This window comes from Pelmatolapia mariae, linkage group LG7, assembly GCF_036321145.2.
Source record: "Pelmatolapia mariae isolate MD_Pm_ZW linkage group LG7, Pm_UMD_F_2, whole genome shotgun sequence".
In the NCBI taxonomy this organism is placed as follows: Eukaryota; Metazoa; Chordata; class Actinopteri; order Cichliformes; family Cichlidae; genus Pelmatolapia; species Pelmatolapia mariae.
This window is the reverse complement of record NC_086233.1, coordinates 63,305,400-63,326,047: the sequence shown is the minus strand read 5'-3', so window position 1 is coordinate 63,326,047 and position 20,648 is coordinate 63,305,400. Positions and strand designations below refer to the sequence as shown.

Genomic DNA, 20,648 nt, shown 5'->3' with positions numbered 1-20,648 from the left:
AGAAAATAAAAACAAGAATTGTTTTAATCATGATGCTGACACACTGACACTGGATATTTCTGCATGATTCAAATATTGTTCCACAGGTGTGGAATACTGTTTTTGTGTGATTTAAGTGAAAGTCTGCTCCTCTCCTGCTGTACTGTACGTGCCTTTATGAACCACGCCGAGTCTTTTTGTACCAAGAGTTTGAACATTGGTGAAATCCTGCGCTGAGTGCTAGAGCTCAGCTACGCACTTCAAATAAACGACTGAAGTTTTTCCCTTTGTGCTTATTTGAAAATATCGGGGGTTTTTTTACAGACAATCGTAACAACAGCATTTCACTGGAGAAATAAATATACTTGGAAAATGAAACATTTTTAAACACGTAAAAAACAATTTGTACCAAAAACTAACTGCAGACACACACAATCATTTTACATTAAACATTACTTTGACAAGTTCAAAACTTAAAGACTGTTAAAATAATTTATGTCCATAAAACATATATTAGTTCTACTTTACTACTTTCTGAAAAAAGAAGCATATTTGTTTCACAGCAGAGGGACAGAAATACTCTAGTTCCTGTTCCAGTAAAAGCTAAATATAAACAGAATCACTGCACACGAGTCAAAGCATGAAAATATGAATTACAGTTGAAGAAATATTAACTTTTCAAGTAGTCACATGCAGTCGAGTGATTGTTAACAGAAAGTGGGCAAAACCTTCAAGCTTTCATGGCAAACAGAAACAGAGGTTCTTCCACTGATCCCTCTACATAAAACGCAGAGAAACACAAATATAAATTATCCGTTACAGACAGAAGATTCATGTTAAAAGACTCTGAGTTGAACACTTTCATTAAGGCCCTGGAACAATTTTCCAGAGATTCACTGAGATTCATTAAAGTCAGCATGCTTGGAGCCTCCAAGGTTCAGAGATGTGACCACCAGTCCCTGACTCAGGTCTGGACACCGGCCCTCCTTTTCCTAGAAACACACATATACATCCAGCATTAATGTACAGTACACACACACACACACACACACACACAGGGTTCAAAACTTCATAACAAAGAGCCACGTGTCACAGCTGTTATTTAAATGGGGCCACTTTTATAGTAATCTCCAGCTCACAGAAAACTCACAGCTCTGTATTGCAGAAACATCTCCTTGAAAGCCATGAAGTCAGTGAACGTCAGCAACATGTCAAAGATGTCACCTGACACTTCCTCCTTGTGCTGCCTGCAGAGGAAGGAGATAAACTCGTCACTTTTTCAGTGCACTTGTGTGCCACCTTGTGGTCTATTGCAAAATAACATTTCTTACGAGCAGCAGGTGCATAACATAACTGACACACGGGTTGCTTTCAGTTAAGGTTCCACTTTCTGTCACATCTTACATGAGTAACTCTTTAAAGGTGTCCATGCTGAAGCCGGGAATCCTCTCCATCAGCTGCTGCTCCAGGTATTTTTCCAGCAGCTCAATCTAAACAACAGCCAAGATTCTGCTTTAAGTCAATATATTTGTAAAACCTGAACATTTCTGTATGAGTGTGAGAGTGAAATCTGCCCACGGTGGGATGCCCACACTTACATATTCATTAAAGATGGGTGTGTAGCTGAGCTTGTTCTCATCAGAGTCATCAAACTCACGGTAATGTTTCTCCATGAAAATCTGCTGAAGCTGTTGGAAGTCGTCCTCTGAAAGAGAAGCAGTGGACATGTAGAAAGCGCGTGTCTTCATCACTAACTGGTGGCACTGTCAGTACACCTACCCATGATGATGTCCTCTATGCAGCCAATAACTCCATCGAAGGCCGTGTCTGCAGCCGAGGAACTGAAGGGCGAGAAATGAGAGAAATCAGCACAAACTCCACGAGTTCCTGCTCTGTGGTGGATTTTACACAGCAAGAGAAAATCCCAAATGACTCTAAACTTTTGCACCCGTTAAACATGTTTGCTGTACAATCACTCCACCCTGGAAAAGAGAGAAATCGCTAAAAAGCCCAGAATTACCATGATATTCATGCCCACGATGAGTGCATGTAATCGGACTTAAAACAGGACGTCAGCTTCCTGCAGACGGTTAGAAAGCATTTCACAACAACCCACCTGGAAATAGCGAAGTGCTCCTCGTCCGTATCGAACACATTTACCATGTTGTCTCCACTACTCCGGATTTCTGAGAAAATAAAGCGAGTGCACAGGTGAACACTGCCCTTCTGCTAACACCTGTAAGATAAAACAGGCAGGTAGCCAGCGCTAACGTTCACAACAAACGTAACGTCAGCTTTGAAGTGCGTTTCCTTTATTTGCTCTCATCAGAGTCACCGCGCGAGCAACAACGTCAGTTAGCCGAGGCGGCTAATCAAAGACGCACGCGGCGTTAAGCGGCCGCCATTTCTCAAAAGTGAAAAAGTTCATTTACAAAAGTCTCGTGACGTATTCAATGTGTCCTAATGTGTTTAACTCACCCGGCTCCCTGATGTCCATGTCGGCTAAACTGCTCACTAGCGTACGTAAACCTGTTACCAAGGAAACGAGTGAACTTTGTGCGCCTTCGCGCCCCATCGGGTAAAACAAAAACTACCGTATATTGGTTCCCACATTCGAAACAAGACCACATTTATTTGGAAGAGTAGGGTCACTCTACATATATGACACGATGGAAAGAGCTGGTACTACTACTAATAATATTATACATCAAAATGATCACGAATGTTGCAGATTACACTTATTTGTTCACCAAATCATTCGTCATGAGGATGATTCACGTTTCTTCCATCAGGCCTGTTACTTTTAAACCGTCACCTATGTACGATCATTAGCCTGTTTCAGCGGAACCAGAGGACGGTGATTGTTAGAGCTTAAAGATGCAAAAAGGAAATACGTGTAACTCAGATGCTGTCTGACGTTCATCAGAAGCGCTGAAAATCGGAGATTATATACTTCTTTTGTTCGTGCCACAAGAAAAGAGTGAATGAGACGGTGGATCGACCATAACTTTTATTTTAAAGTATCAGTTAAAGTTTTATTATTATTGCAAATTTAAAATAGAAATCTAAAAGGTCGTATTAATATCGGTAATATTATGTACGAGTAATTAAAATCATCTTCAGCTGCAACATTAACGTGAGGTATTAACGAATCAGTAATTATCCTGTAGCATAACGTATTATATTTAAAGTACTTCATGTACATTTTTATGCCAAATCCGACTTTGTAGGTTATTATCATACCAAGCAGGATTATGACTTTCCAATAAGAGTTATTAAATACAAAATAATGTTTAAACTGTTTTGCTGTGTCACTTTTCCCCCGACACATCTGTTCTGAGTGCATCGGGCTTCATGTGAGCCTGACACAGTGCCCAGTGTTTTCTACACTGTAATTCTTTGTGATAAATTACCAACACACCAAAAGACAAAAACATAGCAATAGATCCCTGACTAATATCCAGACTAGGTTGAGATCAGCTGTTACTTAAAGAGTTGCTATGTGTGTTTAAAAATGTGCACATTTTACAGGCCAGTGGGTAAAATGATCAGTGAGTGTAACAATAGTTTGGTTTTGTAGCAGGAGTCACACAAAAGAATCACATGAACATACATTTATTACAAATGTCACAATCCAGGAAATAATTGTTCAATAAATCACATCTTTGGGAACTCTGGGAGATTTTCCTTTACAGATGTTTTAAATACACTCAGTCACACACACACACTTTCCTGAACTGGATCTCCAAACACAGAGACCATTCACCTCTCACCTCCATGGATAAGGTGCTCCAGGAAAATACAACATAGCAAACAACGACCATACCGGTCTTTTGTCATACCGAGAGATTCTGCTGTTGTCATAAACTGTTCTAGTATCGTGTGAATGGCTTTACTGATTTTGCTCATGCAGTATGAAGTGTCAACTCCTTCAGAAACTATAAGAACAGGATAAATGTAAAATTGCTGTCATTTGAAATGCCATTGGGCGTTTTAAAATTGTACAATACAATTTTACTGAATTATGATTTAGCGTACAATTAATTTTGTCACCTGTTTCCAAAATACAAACATAATTCAGTCAACCCAGAGATGCTTCAAGTAAAGGATGGACAGAAAGACAAACACAAGGCAAAAGACGAGAAGAGGGAAGATGAAGAAACGGGAGCGGGAGTTGTATAGAACCCACGTTTTTACTCAGTCTGAGCACTTCTGACAAACTTTAACACAAGATCACCAGCAGCGCTGTGACGTGTAGCACGTGAACAATCAATCCACATTTCCTCCCGCAATTCACCGCTCAGCTCGTGAGCCAACATCAGCGTTCAGCCTCATTTTAAGTGACCAACTAAAAACTCTTTTTGTGGACTGAAAAGTGTCAGGTTTGTTATCACAAACCAAAAATCAAACAAGCTCGACTCCTGTTCCCCAACTGTTGGCACTAATCACGTTTTACAGTGTGTGGTGGTGGTGAGAGTACACACTTCCCTTACACTGGTTCTTTAAAATATGCATTTATAACCGGGAGGAAAAAACCTGACTGCGACCACTTGTATGTGACTTTAATGTAAATTTTAATCCCCACATTCTGTGGTTGCTTTATAAAAGAGTAAAGCACAAAAAGGAGGAGGGTCAAATCAATTAGTTCTTATTCGGACAGAAACATTTTTTATTCCTGGCTGTATAACGTTATTTCTGCCATTTACTTTCTTTTGTGTTTACCACATGAGTGATTTTGAACAGCTTTGTAAACTTAATCAGAAAATTGAACTCAAGCGATTAAAGTCAACTGAGACAGTAGAATCTGAGATTTTAGCCAACAATAGAATTTCCTGATGAAAACCCTCCTACTGGGTGATCGATCAGCACAGATGGGAAAGCTGCCCAAGGTTTGAGTGTTGGAGAGAATGAAAATGCTACAGTGAGAACACAATTACTCACGCATCTGTAAGCAAAAAAAGAAAGTAAGACACATTTCAAGTTTGTACCTTCGGTTTAATACTGTACTACAGGCTGCGTTTTCCTCTGTGACCAAGCCCTGTCACATCTGCAGACGTGTGCATGACGGCGATGGGGTTAAATAGTAGTAGCCTCAGGACTGAAAGCACAAGTGGGATCCTCATGATGGAAAGGTTCGTTGTTTTTAAATAGCTTTACACGGGGCCTGGAGATAAGAACTTGGTTCTGTCTGTAGCCGGGTTACACCGTCTCTGCGCTTGTATTTGGGGGGGAAAAAAAAGTAGAAAGTTTTCTTGGCCCAGCTTCTGCAGTGAGTTGTCAGAAGGATATAAAAGAGGAGATGTAGATACACGAGGAAAAGCTCCTGGGGGTTCCAGCTGTCGTTTTTTTGCCCCTCCTCTCATCTCCTGTCTTTCATCTATCCACCCCTCCATTGCCGCCATCTCGTCTGACCAGAATTCAGCATTCTGCCATCATCGCAACATTGTGGCAACATCCTCGCAGCCCTGTGGGGTAAGAGGGGATTAGAGGAGGAGGAGGAAGCTAAAGGGCTTGTGTGTCTCCGTTTACTGGAGCAAGGGCAGGAAGTGTGTCAGGAGACGTGTGCAATGAGTCTGACGCGGGTCTGGATGTCGTGACGGCAGAGGGGGCACGTCTCTAACTGTAAGGCACACTCCATACACATACCACTGGGGAAAGAGACGAGACAAAGTCAGATTGTTCCTGTTTAAGGAGTGAACAAAAATGAACTATTGAGTTTCACAGAAATTTTATTGACAGCAGAAGAACACGTACCCATGTCCACAGGGCCGCAGCTCTGTGTCGGCCATGACGTCACAACACAGCGTGCAGCAGTTGTCTCGGATGCTAACCTGCTTCATTAAGGCCAGACGCCGGTGTCTAGGAAACACACAAATGCACACGTGACGTTTCTATACACATGCAGGTGCACCGTCTGACGGGGTTTGTTCTGTCTAAGGAAAAAGAAGACTGGACACATACACACGGACAGTTTTCATGCAATCATTCCTTCTCTTCACGCCGTCTCCCTTTCCCACAAGCGTTCAAAATCGGTGTGTGGGGGGAGTGATCGATCAGAGTCATTACGCTCATTTAGAGCCATGCATTTCAAGTTCAAAATAATCCCCAATTACCTTATGGTGCTCTGAAACAAGCTGTCTTAACTTTTTTTTTTTAATTAAAAAAAATGTTAATGGTTGCATTTTTTGCAAATGTAAAAATAAATAAATAAATAAAATAAAATACAGATGTGGAATATGCAACTCAAACGGTTACATTTAGGTTTCTTTTTAAAGGTTACATTTTATGTACATTTTTAGGACGAACAAGCTAACGTTCAGCTGACAGATTTTCTGTGGGACAGCTGGTTAATGCGTCATGCTGCACATGGTGGTGTGGACAGACGCTTGGTTTTTAGATGCAGCCATTTTTATTGCGTCAGTCTTTCCTTCATTTAGCCCGACTGTCTGTTTGAAAAGACAAAAACAGAGGAGGAAATGAAAAGCTGTCCATCCTTTTCATTTGTCAGTCAGTGACAGGACACTATAACAAACATGTGACGAGTCTTTTCTTTGTCCAGATTATTTTTGCTATTTTTGTTGATGATGTTTTAGAGACGCGATGATCCAACTGTGGTAACGTTCAAGGTCCCGTTGTTGCAACAGATCGCTACAAAGTTGAGTCAACAACGTCCTGACACAGAGGAACATTAGAGCTTTATATTAAGCAGCTGTAGCCCGTCTACATCTTGTCTTATTAAATCAGATATGACATCAGGGTTTCGTTTCTGTTCCACTTTCAGAGTATTGTGGACCTGCGTGGTTACATCACAGCCAAGACCGAGTATCTGCCCAGAGCAAAGTTTGATGTGTAGGAGAAAAATGCACTGAAGATTTTAATGTTACTGTTGAAATAAAAGTGCTTGTTTAATGCAGCCGACAGACTCTAATGAGAGATTTAAAGAAGTTCAAACTCTGAATGCTGACTCATTTTCATCATGACATACCTACACGCTGGATCGTGTGGACAGGGGTGGTGTAGGGGTGGTGTAGCTCAGGTAGAGCTGGTCAGCTACTAACTGGAAGGTTGGTGGTTCGATCCCAGTCTGCTTGGACTAACCCCATGTTAGCATCCATTGGAGTGTGAATGTGTATGAATCTCAAATAGTAAGCTTGTGTGATTGGGTGAATGAATTAGTTGTATAAAGCGCTTTGAGTGCTCAGATAGAGATAGATAGAACCATTTACCATTCAGAGGACAGTTTAGTTACAGCAGATTACACACTGCTTTCCCAACCTCTTACAGCATCATCCAACACCACTAAATAAATAAAATAGGTCAAGGACCTGTTTCATTTCTTACCTGGGCAGGATGATCTTTTCACTGGGCAGCAGTGAAGCAAAGTCGTTGAAGGTGCTGAACTTGACAGAAGGTGGGTGACGGAAAGGCTTGGCCCCGAAGTTAAACTCACACTGCTGGTACGACATGAAGCTGGCTGCCGCGAAGAAGCCGGACCTGGCACAGAGGGGAAGAAAACACAGGGATAAATGAGAGAAAATGTGGAGAGACAGAACAAAAAAAAGAGAAAAATGAGGAAAGGATGAAGTAAAATGACAGACTTTGTGTGGACTTACGTGGCAGATGAGAACACCTGTTTCTCTGGCGGTAGCTGATGTCCGTTCAGATAAAAGATCATCTGCTTTTTGCTGAGATCCAACAGGAAGCCGATGGCATCTCCTAAATGGAACGCACACGCAGCAGAATGAAGCTTTGGCGTGCTATTACTGTTATCTGTGTGGGATGTGGGCCAGAGCCTGAGTGTTGGCAGTGACAGCGTGGGTGCTAAAAATCACAAAACAGTCACGCCAAAATAACAAAGCTATTTCCAAACACTGACACTCAGAAGCATGTTATTATAACACAGATTTCTTAAAATGGGAACATTTGAAAATGTCTTTAAAGTCAGCAGTTTAAAAAAAGATGGCAGCAATGCCTGATTATAACTACATGTCTGTATGTCAGTAAAGCGTACCCTCCTTCCAGCAGGGGTGAGCATGAGGTTTACTGCGAGCGTTGTACCAGATTAGCTGCCTGCAGCCATCGTACGCACACGAGTACTCATCATCTCCTATTCCATAACCCTCCTGTAACACACACACACACACACACACACATTAGGTGGTGCAGTCAACCCAAAGGAGAATATCTAATCAGATTCAGAACACTTTGCTAAGGGCAAACTGTAAAAGTGTTTAAGTACATGGTTTAGGAACTTGCTGTCCTTGGTGGCCCATCCGATCTGCATCACCCCCGATGTAATAACAGTCACCTCGTAGTACCAAACGCCCGAATCCACACAGAATGTACAGCGCACGCTCTCAAAGGATGAGGCATCACATCGCGCCTGAAGACAAGAGCAAACAGAAGGAGCAAAGATTCAGACTTTTCAGTTACAATAAAAACTCTGCATCTAATCTGCATTCACACGCAGACTGACCTCGAGTCCAGTCGGGGAGATCTTGAGGTACTCGCTAACATCGTTGCTGTTCAGCATGGCGTTGATATTCGTGAGGTTGACTTTTTCGTAAGTGAACTGACGACCGTCCTTTAGGACTGGATGGAGAAGAGCGGGAGAAAAATGATGGCTTTTCTTTTGTCGGTGACTCAGAGGGTTATAATTGGCTCATCTAAGAAACTACACCGGCACAGAATGGGTGAAACATGGGGCTACTCACACAAGTTGTCAAGGCTCCACTGTGCACAAAATCCAACCTGCCTCTTTAGATAGTCAGGATGTTCTGCCCAAGACTCCAGAACAGCCAGACGATCGCTGATCGAAGACTCGGACACAGTCAGCTTGTTCTCGCCTAAGCAAAGGAAATGCAAGTGTGAACCAGAACGTCTGAATCTGTGAACCTCGCACAATACGTCATAACACTGCTGTGTGTAAAAACATCCCTACACGGGAGGATCACAATTAGCTGAGCATCAGCAGCTTCAGTGCTGTTTGAGCACAGCATCGAGCTACAGGTCGCCCACGTTTTCGGGAGCACTCGGAGCACAATTGACAACAAAAATGGACGAGAACATGTTCAAGAACAAACAGCATCAATAAAACGTGAGCCATTTGAAATTAAGCAATACAAATCACATGAAACCCTGTCTCTAAACAGACCTCACAGTTCTTTATGCAGTGACTTCAATTAAATATGTAGGGTGCAGCTCAATGCTAACATTTTAGAGAAACTATAAGAAAAGATTTGTAACTGAGACCATTACGTCCTAGTCGTGAAATACAGAGAAGTGGTGGGTTTTAGTGCTATTATGCTTCATTGCTCAGGTAATAAAACTGCTAAACAAAAGCACTCATATGAATCTGCCTCCAAGCGTAATATTCTGTATGCACAGAAACACTAATCGACAGCAGAGGAGCAGAAGAGCCGTTTACAGCTCCTCGGCTCATTTATCTGATAACACACGTCTTATTTCACCAGCCTAATCGTGAGTCTTCATTTTTAAACTGGCTTCATATAGTGAGTGAACCTACTTGTCTGAGAGAACTTCTCCAGAGCGATGAGAGCAAACAGCATGACAGTGGGGTGGGCCTCGGAGCTCTGGAGGAACAACGGCAAATATTACACATTCATTTTCCACATATTTCACCAATTAAACAAACCAGTGACTTTCATGTTATAATTCAACCTTAACACTCCCTTGAGTACTTTATAAAAAGTCGCTGCAGTGACGTGATCGCATTCAATGTCCAAAGAAACGCACTTATTCCCACTAAATTTGGCCACTTCAATATTGCGCCTGTTGCCTTTGTCAGAAAATGCTGCAGATGTGTTTTGTTGCTGTTGTTAGACCAGCCTGAAATGCGCACTGCAACAGACCCGACTTCTTTATAGCTCTGACAAAGCTTGGTGAAGCAGTGTCACAGAAAACAGTGCAGCTCTTATCTAATAAACAGTGAGAGCGGTCCCAGCAGATGTAGCAGAGTGGTGTCCACATCTTTATAGTCGTCCACCGTCTCTGCGTGCATCATCGGGGATTTGTAACCTGGCTGCTCGACGTGATTGGACCTTACCAGACTTCGTTTTAAGTAACCTGAAGCTTTCTCACTGTTCTTGCAAGTAGAATGTTACCCGGTGTTATATAGCTCCGTCTGAAGGATAATAAAAGCTCTCGGACCACAGCGCATCAGCAAATTGTAGGCAATGTGCAACAGTGTCATTCGTGCAGCATACCACACTCTAAACAACACCGCGTGTCAAGGTCTGCTCACCAGGCTCTCTAGAAGGTATTCAAGGGTTCCAGGGCTCAACAACCCAATACTGGGCAATCCTACAAAATAAAAGGTGTTGTAAGAAACAGGGCAAACGTACCAAACATTTGGTCTTTCTTTAGGTTTATTGAAAACATAAAAATACCAAAGAGCAAAGCCAGCGACTCAAAAATTAAACACAAATAAACCAGAACTGTGGACTGTACCGGCTAGCTTCTCTGCCAGGCATCCCAGGACCGCAGTGGTGTTTCTGTGTTTAGCGGGGTTTAGAGCGTCTTGTTGTGCAACGGCTGAACTCAGATTCAACATGTCAGAGAGTTTCTGAAGAGCATCCTGAACAGAAAAGGAAAAGTCACTTCAGCGAGGATCATTCATCGTTTCTCCAAACAACCTAAAAGTCAAGCATCACAGAAAGCTGGAACGCTTCTCTTTTAAACATTTAAAAACACTTCCATGATCCTGACAGATGATGCTACAAGGACATACACCAGGATTATTCCATGCACAGTTGGCACGGAGCACCCACAATTTCTATTCTATTCTAAGATTGTACTGATTGAGTCTTAGGGGCCAGGGATAGCTCAGTAGGTAAAGTGCTGGCCCCGTGATCGGAAGGTCAGGGGTTCGATTCCCCTGAACGGCTACCCTGAGGTACCCCTGAGCAAGGTACTGTCCCTACACAGTGCTCCCCGGGCACCCAATGGCTGCCCACTGCTTCACTGAGTGAATGGGTTAAATGCAGGAAGGAATTTCACCACAGGGATCAATAAAGTATACATTATTATTATTATTATTACATTAAACTGTGTGAAATATAAGTTCCACTGGATTCACTGCATTACTGTGAGGAGCTCACTCTGTTCAAAGTGTAACGGTACGGCCTCTGTCCTCACATCACTCTGGTCATGGGAGCAGGAGGCCCACACCACATTTTATTTGTTCAAAGTATTATAATAAAAAAAAAAAATCGGGGGGGAATCGGAGGGGAAAAGTTTTAGCTGAATGAGCACTTCTTGTTCTACACAAGATTAATCTATCCTGGACAATAATAACAATAACTGTGATTTTATTTTTATCATGTCTAATTAATAGAAATGATAAGAAATCTACAAAAATAGCTGCAGTTCCTTTAATCGGTGTGTGACTTGAGTGAAAATTGAAACTAATGGTTTAAAATGCTGATTCTATTAGTTTCCAAATATAAACGAGCATCTTTTTAACAGAAACATATGTGCAGGAGAAATGACAGCTGTGCAGAGAAATGTGAGTGAGCGAGCGTACAGTCACCAAAATACAGAAAAGGGGAAAGAACAAGTCAAAGATTGTTGTTCTGCTTAGAGCTGCAGTCACAAACAGAAAGGCCAAGGAAACGGCAGATTTGAGATCACATCCATTATTTTCTAGGTTAAAGGTCAGATTGATACCTTGGTGGGTAGAGGACACTCATCCAGGAGAAGTGTGATCACTGCAGGGCCTAGTGGATCATCCAGTGGAATCACTCGTATCAGAGATTGGACAACCTCCAGCCAGCCGTCATCTAAGAGAAAACAAGAAACTTTCAACCGAGATTTTGTATCACTTTTGTTATTTTACACTGTTAGTTTTTGGTAATCTGCCTCCTTGAGAATCAAAAGATTCCTCATTGTCATTAAGCAGTCACACAACATAATTCTGTATGATACTTCTCAGCTTAAAACACAGAAAGACTTCAAATAAATAAATACACACAATAGGGAAACGAATAAAAAGGCAGCATTGTAGCCGCATGTTTTAAAGTGCAGGTGTCCAGTGCATGGCTCAGCCTTTTAAAGCCCGAGGTGCCTGCGTGCGTGCGTCTGTTGGTTCTTGTTTCAGTGGTCCTATATAGAGCAGGGCGACAGGACCAAAAATATTTATCACGATATACATTTGAAAATTTGCGATAACGATATAACTGACAATATAATTGACACTAAACAAAATACTTTACAACTCCTCAACTTTATTAGTGCAAACCCCCCCCCCCACCCCACCCCCAAACATCAATGTATTTTCACTTAAACAAGCAGCTTTATGTGCATTAAAGTTATATAAAAAAATTAACAGTGCAAATGCAAATTCCTCGCTGACAGTTTAACCAAAAGGCACTTCCAGTGGAAATTGGCCGACATATCCTCAGCATAACCATGTATAATATCCACAAAACATAAAAAAAGAGGTTATACACACACACACAATATTATGTTGAAGCACAGTACGTATCACTGCCTACGATAGCCGTAATGCTCCAACAATCCATCAAGCGGTGAGGCTTCGCAGCTTACCAAAGTCATACTGGAACATTTGACAGATTTTCGAGCGCCGTGTAGCACATAAAATCGTTTCGAGGTCAGTAAACACAACCAGAGTTCATACATAAAGCACACGGGATTATAAGGGCCACTGTCGATTTTCAGAAAAATCAAAGGATTGATTTTAAGTGTGCCGTATTTTCCAAAAAACACGGTAATAACGACGGCCCGCTAGCATGCGCTACCAAAAATAGTGCTTTGTTGTGTATCTGACGGACGAAAGCTAAACCAGTTCCACACCACTGAAGCTGCAGCATTTTTTTTTTTTTTTCTTTTTTTTAACCTGTCCCGTTTGGTTCTTTTGCCATCAGAATTATTGTCTAAAGGCGAAGAAAGATGCCCAACGGATTTACTTTACCAAATGGACCATCCCAGCCTTGCCGTAATGGTCCATTTGATTCAACTTTTTATTGTTTATTTTATTTTCACTTGCTGAATACGGGACAGACTTGACTGGAGGAGAGAATGTGGAGAAAGAAAGAGGGAAAGAAAAAAACCTGAGAAGAGGGACGGGGAAAAAGGGCAAAAAACAAAAACCAACAGAATAAGCAGACAAAAAATACATATATCGATCACCTGGATCACCTGTTGAGAAAGAAAAAAGAAAGCAAGCAGAAGAAAACGAGAGTAATAAACAAGATCACAATGATATATGAGAATATGACAGTAAATACTAAATATTAAACATTATTGTGCAGCACGTGAGATCGACAGCGCACAGTGTGCTTTGAGGTAGGAGCCAAAAAGGGTGTAATTTGTGTGTGTGATCACCCGTGTGTACACCTGTGAGCATGAACGCGCTTGTTTTTAAAAGGTTCCTTCATGTAATGATCTGCTAGAGGGTGTGGGGGGCCACTGCCCCGACCTCCAGGGCATGAAGCAGGTATGGAGGAGATCAAGACTCCAGACATCCAGAGGCCCCCAGAACACAAGAGACCAAGGAAGACCAACAGAGGGGCAGCCGCGCCACTATCCCAGAAAGAGCTGAGGAGAGTCCCAGATGAGGGGTCACTCAGCAGCCGCGGAGCAGAAGCCAGGGGGGGTTGCAGTGACGTGCCCGTGAGCTCCGCCGGCAGCCAGCTGTGCCTGAGTGGCCGAGCCCCGGGCCGTGAGGCCGAGGGCACCCCATCCCCAAAGTGGCCCGAGCGAGCCCCAGGCTCCAGGCCCCAATAAGCAGCCGCCAAGGAGTGAGCCGGTGGGTACCTGGGCGCCCACCCCCGGAGACAGAGAACCACCAACGCACCGATGTCTGAGGGCGTCCGCCACCGGCAGGGGAAGTGGTGGGGGGAGATGGGCCTCCAAACCTTGGAGGGCCTGAGATGTCCTCAGAGAGGTGGCGTCTGATACCCAACCTGACATATAGACACAGACAAACAGGCACACACAGATACAAACATCTATTCCCACCCTCATGCTCTCATATACAATTGCTCAACACTCACCCAACGTGGAGACAGACATAGAGAGACGCTGTACACACAATCACACTCCCCAAGCGTACTCTAAGAACCGGGTCTAGGTACCCTTGCCCCTGGAGGGGGAAACTGCACCCAGACTCAGGTGGTGTAACCCTTTTCCCTGCAGTGGGGAGAAGCAGACCGCCCCGACTCCGCAGCAGCAGGGAGGCCCCATACACCAGACCCCAGTCGGACGGCCAACTCCTCCTCCTAGCCCCCCTGCTGCAGCATTTTTACAAACCAGTTCAGGTTCATCTGTTTCATTCAACGAGCCACTTTCGCTTTTCTCATTCTGCGTCGCTGCCATGCGCGTATGTAAACACAGGCAGTGCGCATGCGCGTTTTACCCATATTCTATCGCGATATTTCATTTTCCTATCGTTGCCCAACATTGCACCGGTATTACCGTGAACGGTATGATATAGCCCAGCCCTAGTCCTATACCGTCCTCCAGAAAGAACAGGGACAAAGTTTATCACCGGGTGGGCAGAGTCCACAGCTAGCTTTCCTTCTGGACGTGGCCAGCATACACTGGATCCAGATCTGGGAGAGACCGTCCCATAAAGCCCTATGTTTTTCTCACTAGCCTGGCCAAGTCCTTTCTGTCCTGTTTCATGCAGCTGCCATTCCATACTCTCACACTAAGACACAAGATGCTTTTCTATTGTGGTTCTGCAGCAATTCGCCAGCAGCCTTGAAGGAAGCCCAGTTAGTTTAACCTCTTAAGCACCCAAAGATGGGTGCAAAAGGGAGGAGATTGCAGAGATCAGAAAACCACCGGGGGGTTAACAGGTTAAGCTTTCTGGGGGAAAAAAAGAGCCTTTGCTGGTCCTTCTCTACCAGGTGAGATGTAAATTAAGGCACAGGCCAGGTCAGCCGTGACATGAATGCCCTAGATCTTACTGTTATTTACCTGCTCTACCTCACGGTAGTGAGCATGTTGTGTCTTCCAAAACACATAATTAAAATCTAAGGTGCAATTATTAAATGGTCCCACAAGATTTTGCCTCATTTTCTGATGTATTCAGCTAGGTTGTACACAGATGCTGTTTGGATACTGGCATTATATGGTTGACACTCGTGTTCTGTCTGTAGGGCAAACCAGCCGTCATTGAGCCCACACTAGCAAAAGTAGCAGCACACTTCTTGGTCTCTTTTCTGAGACCTGTTCGTTCATGTGTACAAGGTGTATTTCATCTGGCTCAAATTCCAAGATTTGCCCATTTCATCTGAATGATCTCCAGTGAGATGTTTCTGAAAGGAGCAAGTATACGTGGACTGACAATGCTGGTTGGAAAATTAAAACTGAAAAAAAGAAAAGAATAAAACCGTCAACACTGTGTGAAATCAATGAGCATGTCTGGGTTGTTTTTCGCATAAACTCTTAAATAATAAATACTAAGTGCAAAATATAAATTCCTTTCTCTTCTCCATCATTTCCTTTCACAGCTGCTTTTAAAGCATCATCCAAGCAAAGCTTTCTCTGTTGTTTCTCTCACAAGGAAAGAAGATGTTTGAGTATAAATCCGCGCTCACCAACATAACCCTCGGTTCTGAGTATAATACGCGGCCTACTAAAGCATGCATTTCCTGCCCATTAGGTGACTCAGTGAGAAATCCTTTCTGTAATATCACTCATGAAAGCCAACTATCTTATGAATAATTTAACATTGCTTGCACATGTCAAGCAGAAAGTGACTGGCTAGCTGACTGATTTGCTTCTTGGCTGGACTCAGGGTTCAGAACTGCAAGCTAATACCCAGCTTGGCTGCTGTCAAGCCACACAACACCGTGCCTTGTGAGCGTCAAACACCATATGTGCATGACACCAGGCTTGAGCAAGAATTCAAAAGGTACCGCATACACATCCAAACACTGCACGCCTCAAGCAAATGTGAGGGCTTCAACCATATGCACGCGAAACCACAAGCACAACAAAAAAATTCAACAGAAACATCAAACTAGCACAAAAATATCTAAAAGAATATTTCATATAAATAAAACTCACTAGATTGGGGTAAAAGTGTGAACTCTAATACATTATGTATGTGGGATAAATCATGACTGTGTTCCTTCCCCAAATGATGAACTGCTCCCCTCAGGCTGGGCAAGCTGGAGTACAGATGCTGAGGAAGCAACCTTAGCTCAGGACTGCTGCAGTCCCACTCCTCTGCTCACATTCAGTCCTCTCAAACCTGATCGCGAAGGTTTTGCGTATTTTGGTCAAAACTGTGCTTACTGTTAACAAGAGATTGCACAACCCAGACCAGTTATGTTTACTAAGAACTGTTTTTGAACACTACAAATTGCATAATTGAAGCGTGCATGCACACTTATCTGAATAAGGGAGATGATACATCAATTCAAGACAAACAAACGGGGACTGAAAAATGACTAGAAGAAACAGGCCACAACTGGTGGGAGTCAAGCTCATACTCTGAGCAGATCTCATCCAAGTGCTAATGCATGGTGTCATCCAACTGTCTTGGCTCCACAAAAGTACCAACATGTAGCTTTAAACTTAGCAGTGCTACCATACAGGTGTGCTTTCATTATAACCTGAAAATAATTGGATCCACTTTGAAATCCTTTGTGGTTAAGGCAAGATTAGATGGAAAATAGAGGCACAACATAAATGTGACAAACTGTTAGCTGCACTTCCTGACTACTAGCATAATCTCACCAAGACTTTGTAGTGGGGAGCAGGTTTAAGACCAGGTAATGTCTGATCCAGTGGCACCTTGCATTTGTTTCTCATGAGCACCTCTGTTGGGCAAGTCTTAGACGAGGCGAGTGCTGCAGCGCATGTGGGAAAGCTTTAGAAGGATAAAGCCATTGTCACACATACGGGGTCTTTTCCGGTATTTACCTGAGAGATAAAGCAAACTCTGCTGCTGAATCGCCACTAAATGGTAACCAGTCAGTATGATGTCCAGTAGTGCGCATTTTAGAATACCACAGGTAAATTTAGAGCAAGCAAGTTTTCAAATAGTCCAGATATATCAAAGCAGAAAAACATCTACTGAGTTCAATGCACTGTAATGATACTTCCTTAGCACTTCTCATAAACAACTCAGACATTGAGCCTGAGGGGGGGAAGGGAAAGCATATGCACACAGGACTGTTAATTCCTGGAACTCCTCTCTAGTCACTAATAAAGATAAACCCTCTCGATAATAGAGAGATGGGTTCATTTGACAACCCAAGAAATGTTTTTGTCACCTTATCATATCGTGTTTTCATCACAGAGCAAGTGTTCCTTCTTTCACACATCTGATAACCTTTGAACCAACAATAAAAGCTCTTATGTCACACAGAACTACACTTCTTCACATTTTTAAAGAACACCGACTTGCCAGAGTGGTGTTTATTTGCTGTGTGGCTTCATGTTTTGTGTTGAGCATGTGAACGTGTTTCAGAGAAGTTTCCTTACCCGTCTCTGCCATCTCATGCAGAGTGATCATGGAGTAAGGAGGCTCTTGGTCACTGAAAAACAAGGCAGAGGGTTTTTTATTTTACATCTTTTTCACTTTACCCAAAAATAACAAACTTGTGCGTGCACAATTAACACAAATGTAGTGATGCTCACTAAAAGCACTCAACCAGCCAAAGTGTTTGTGACCCTGTGATCACAGCATCTGGAATAATATCAACAAATGACTCATGTCTTTGTGCGTTTCTGTGATCACAGTAATGGATATGGACAACAATGTTATCCTGTGGAGAGGCTGAAGCGAGTGTATAGTTACGATGTATCTGGTTCAGTGGATGTAACTGATGATAACGCTTCTATTACCATTACTTATTGTAGCTGATCCCAAAAAAATCAAACCCACTATCACTATAGCCAGCCACAGACTCGGCTTAATTCTCAGATTTCCTACCATTACTTAGTAATACTGCAAGTGAGATGTCTTTCATTAATTAGTCATATTGTTTGCACACTGTTGGTATAAAGTTTTAAAGACAGCCATTGTCAAACTGAGATTATGCAATAGTATTTTAAGTCTACTTTATTTTGCCAATACATCAATTTTAAGACAAACAGTGAACCTCTAAAACACTGTTAGTCCTATTTTTTGCAGCTTATTGTTGATTCATACATGTACTGTTATCCTGAAGAGGTTTACTTGTGTGGCAACACACTGTTAAAACAAATGTCAGTGATGTTAAGTGAAAAATCTGAAAATAAAAAAAAGGGCAACTGAACAAGTGGCTGAATCAGACAGAACGTGCTGAAAAAGCCAACATCAAACCACCGAGAGGCTGTGATGGAAAAACTGTTCTGTTGCTTTAGGTACAAACTGAGACGTCTGCACAGAAGGCTTTTAAACACGATGAAAGAAGAGTTAATCAAGACACCGTGGCTGTTATTTGGTGTATACTAAGAGGCAGTTGCACAGATCTGTGACAACAGTCCCAGTGGGCATGAAACACTCAGTAAAATCTCTTTTTTCTGATTATCTACAATCGCAAGGAAATCAGTTTTCCTTGGGAGCATCTCTTCTTATTGCATGAACTTCAGAAACATGACTCACTATACTACGCCTCAAAATGCAAGTTGGTTCTTCAACGACAACAAATACGTGGAGGAGGTGGCACGGGCTTACGGGTTCTACTTATTCAAAGCCACAGGTTCTACAAATTAATGCTTGCAACTGCTGCTCAGAGCTCTTAATCACCTTTGTTTTAAGCAGGCTTTTGTGTGAAATTATTGATTTTTTTCATGAATAAGCTGCAGCTGCATGCTTTATTATTAGTCTTTTCTTTATGAGAGATCCCAATTTCCTGAAAAAAAGAATAACTCCCCAGTTTATTGTTATAATACCACAAGAATAACACTGAACCCTAATTGAGACCTACAAACATTACAGCAGGTTCTGAAAGAGGAAGAGCAACTTGTGGAAAAGAAGATCTGCAATAAAAATGTGACAAGAATGATATGAACAGCAACAGGGCTGTCACATTAGGAAATGTGCTGGCAGTGGCACTGTTAACATTACAGGTTGATGTTATTTAAAAAAAAAAAACAAGAATTAGGATAGACATAATTTAAGAGCTGTAGACCAAGAACACCCTAAGTTTTCATTTTGTTTAGCTTATTGAATAGTTGTTGGCATTTTCCAACTTACTTGTCTACAAGTGTCCTGATGACAGCCAGCGTGTCCAGCACCAGGCCATCTACATTCTGCTTTTTCCGTCTCGGCTCATGAGGTCCTCGCCCTCGACGAGGTGGCCTGACCGGGTCCCTGGGCCGACTGCTCCGAGCCTCTGAGGCGTCAGCACCCACACCTGCACTGTGATCCACCCGCCTAGCTTGTCCTCGGGTTGCTCTCGATGAACCATGATGTTGGTCCTCCAAGTCACTATCTTCTCGACATACACAGCTATTACCCATGGTTCCAGAGCTGGAGACCAAACTGGCAAATGTTTCCCAGAATGGATGAAGGGACTTTGAGGAAGAGAGGAAGAGCAGAACCTGTACAAGGCTCCTGCAGGCACAGAAAGTAATCCAGGTGGCTACTATCATATCATTGGGAGAGCTTGGTTTTGGGGGGTTCTTGTCCCTGTGGGCTGGGTGGGGCCAGTGCAAAAGACCATACTGTTGCCAAGCAGAGACTTGTGTGGGACTAGTGATAAATGGCTACTAAAATGAACCAGAAAAGGTCTGGTGATGCAGCCAGGAAAGCTCGGAACATCACAGACAACCCAAGGCTTCAGTCAACCTCTCATCCAGGACTGGCATCGCTGTGAAGCAACACAAACACAAAACAGAAAGCATTTAGCTCAGCTGCTTACTCAATCTGTCAGTGCAGCCAGCAGCAAATATTTAGACTTGCGGAAACGACACACCCCGTACGATAAATGTCAGCAGATTACAGAAGTTAATTATTGAAATTAAACATGACTCCCCTTTCTCTCAAACAAAAGCGCCACTAAACGACGTTCAGTTGTTTCAATCTATAGATGCGCTGCTCAATTAAAAAGGCACAGTGTATCACACGGAGCAACTAAACGATGACACATTTTAGTATTGTTGACAAACAAGAGCTTTTCAGTTAGCTGACTAGCAAGCTAGCCACCCACAAAGCAAGCAGTTGTCACGTTAAAAAGGAAACTCAAGTTTCCCGAACTTGTTCTTATCATCAAAAGCCACAATGGTTCCATTTTAAACTAAAGACATACTTACGGTGCTATCTTGTAAAACAAACACCATTCAAAGCGCAGTCGAGCCAGACCAAAGTAGTTAACAAACCAGATGGCTAACAAGGTAGCTGCGTTGTGTATGAGCTAGCCTCCTAGCTGTTAGCTTCAGATAGCTGGACCCTCCTCCGGTTCTCCCGTCGGACTACACAAGTTAGGTAACGAGAGGAACAACGAGCTGAGCGTCGTACTCGGGTATCAGGACACATTTACACCACCCGTCTATATTCCGCCGTAACACACCTTCGCTGAAGTAAAACAGCAACACAGTCATAGCGTACACATTTTAAACGACGATACTAAGGAGCGCTAGCTGGTCGCTAAGTTCCGTAGCGCTGCCAGCTAAAAGGTTGGTCATCGTCAGCTGTGGATGCGAAGGCGAGACTGGAGGAGAAGGGAGGATTTTTCTCTTTA

The 20,648-nt window shown here is 42.8% G+C and overlaps 2 protein-coding genes across 2 annotated transcripts; both read right to left on the bottom strand.

Annotated features, from left to right (window-relative positions):
- Window positions 1-6: 6 nt before the first annotated feature.
- On the bottom strand, window positions 7-2,550 carry arl2bp (ADP-ribosylation factor-like 2 binding protein). The gene is made up of 7 exons (XM_063477398.1): window positions 2,458-2,550; window positions 2,096-2,165; window positions 1,759-1,820; window positions 1,578-1,684; window positions 1,384-1,469; window positions 1,130-1,226; window positions 7-971 (listed from the first exon to the last, which is right to left on the bottom strand). Exons 1-7 carry the CDS (start codon window positions 2,474-2,476, stop codon window positions 873-875), a joined length of 540 nt encoding a protein of 179 aa, XP_063333468.1. The 5' UTR covers window positions 2,477-2,550; the 3' UTR covers window positions 7-872.
- A 1,035-nt stretch (window positions 2,551-3,585) lies between these two features.
- Window positions 3,586-20,600, bottom strand: rspry1 (ring finger and SPRY domain containing 1). Its single transcript, XM_063480195.1, has 15 exons — window positions 20,221-20,600; window positions 19,163-19,778; window positions 17,464-17,516; window positions 11,668-11,780; window positions 10,450-10,576; window positions 10,244-10,302; window positions 9,506-9,572; window positions 8,694-8,825; window positions 8,456-8,571; window positions 8,219-8,362; window positions 7,991-8,102; window positions 7,593-7,695; window positions 7,321-7,473; window positions 5,734-5,838; window positions 3,586-5,627 (listed from the first exon to the last, which is right to left on the bottom strand). Exons 2-15 carry the CDS (start codon window positions 19,558-19,560, stop codon window positions 5,531-5,533), a joined length of 1,779 nt encoding a protein of 592 aa, XP_063336265.1. The 5' UTR covers window positions 19,561-19,778; window positions 20,221-20,600; the 3' UTR covers window positions 3,586-5,530.
- Window positions 20,601-20,648: the final 48 nt, after the last annotated feature.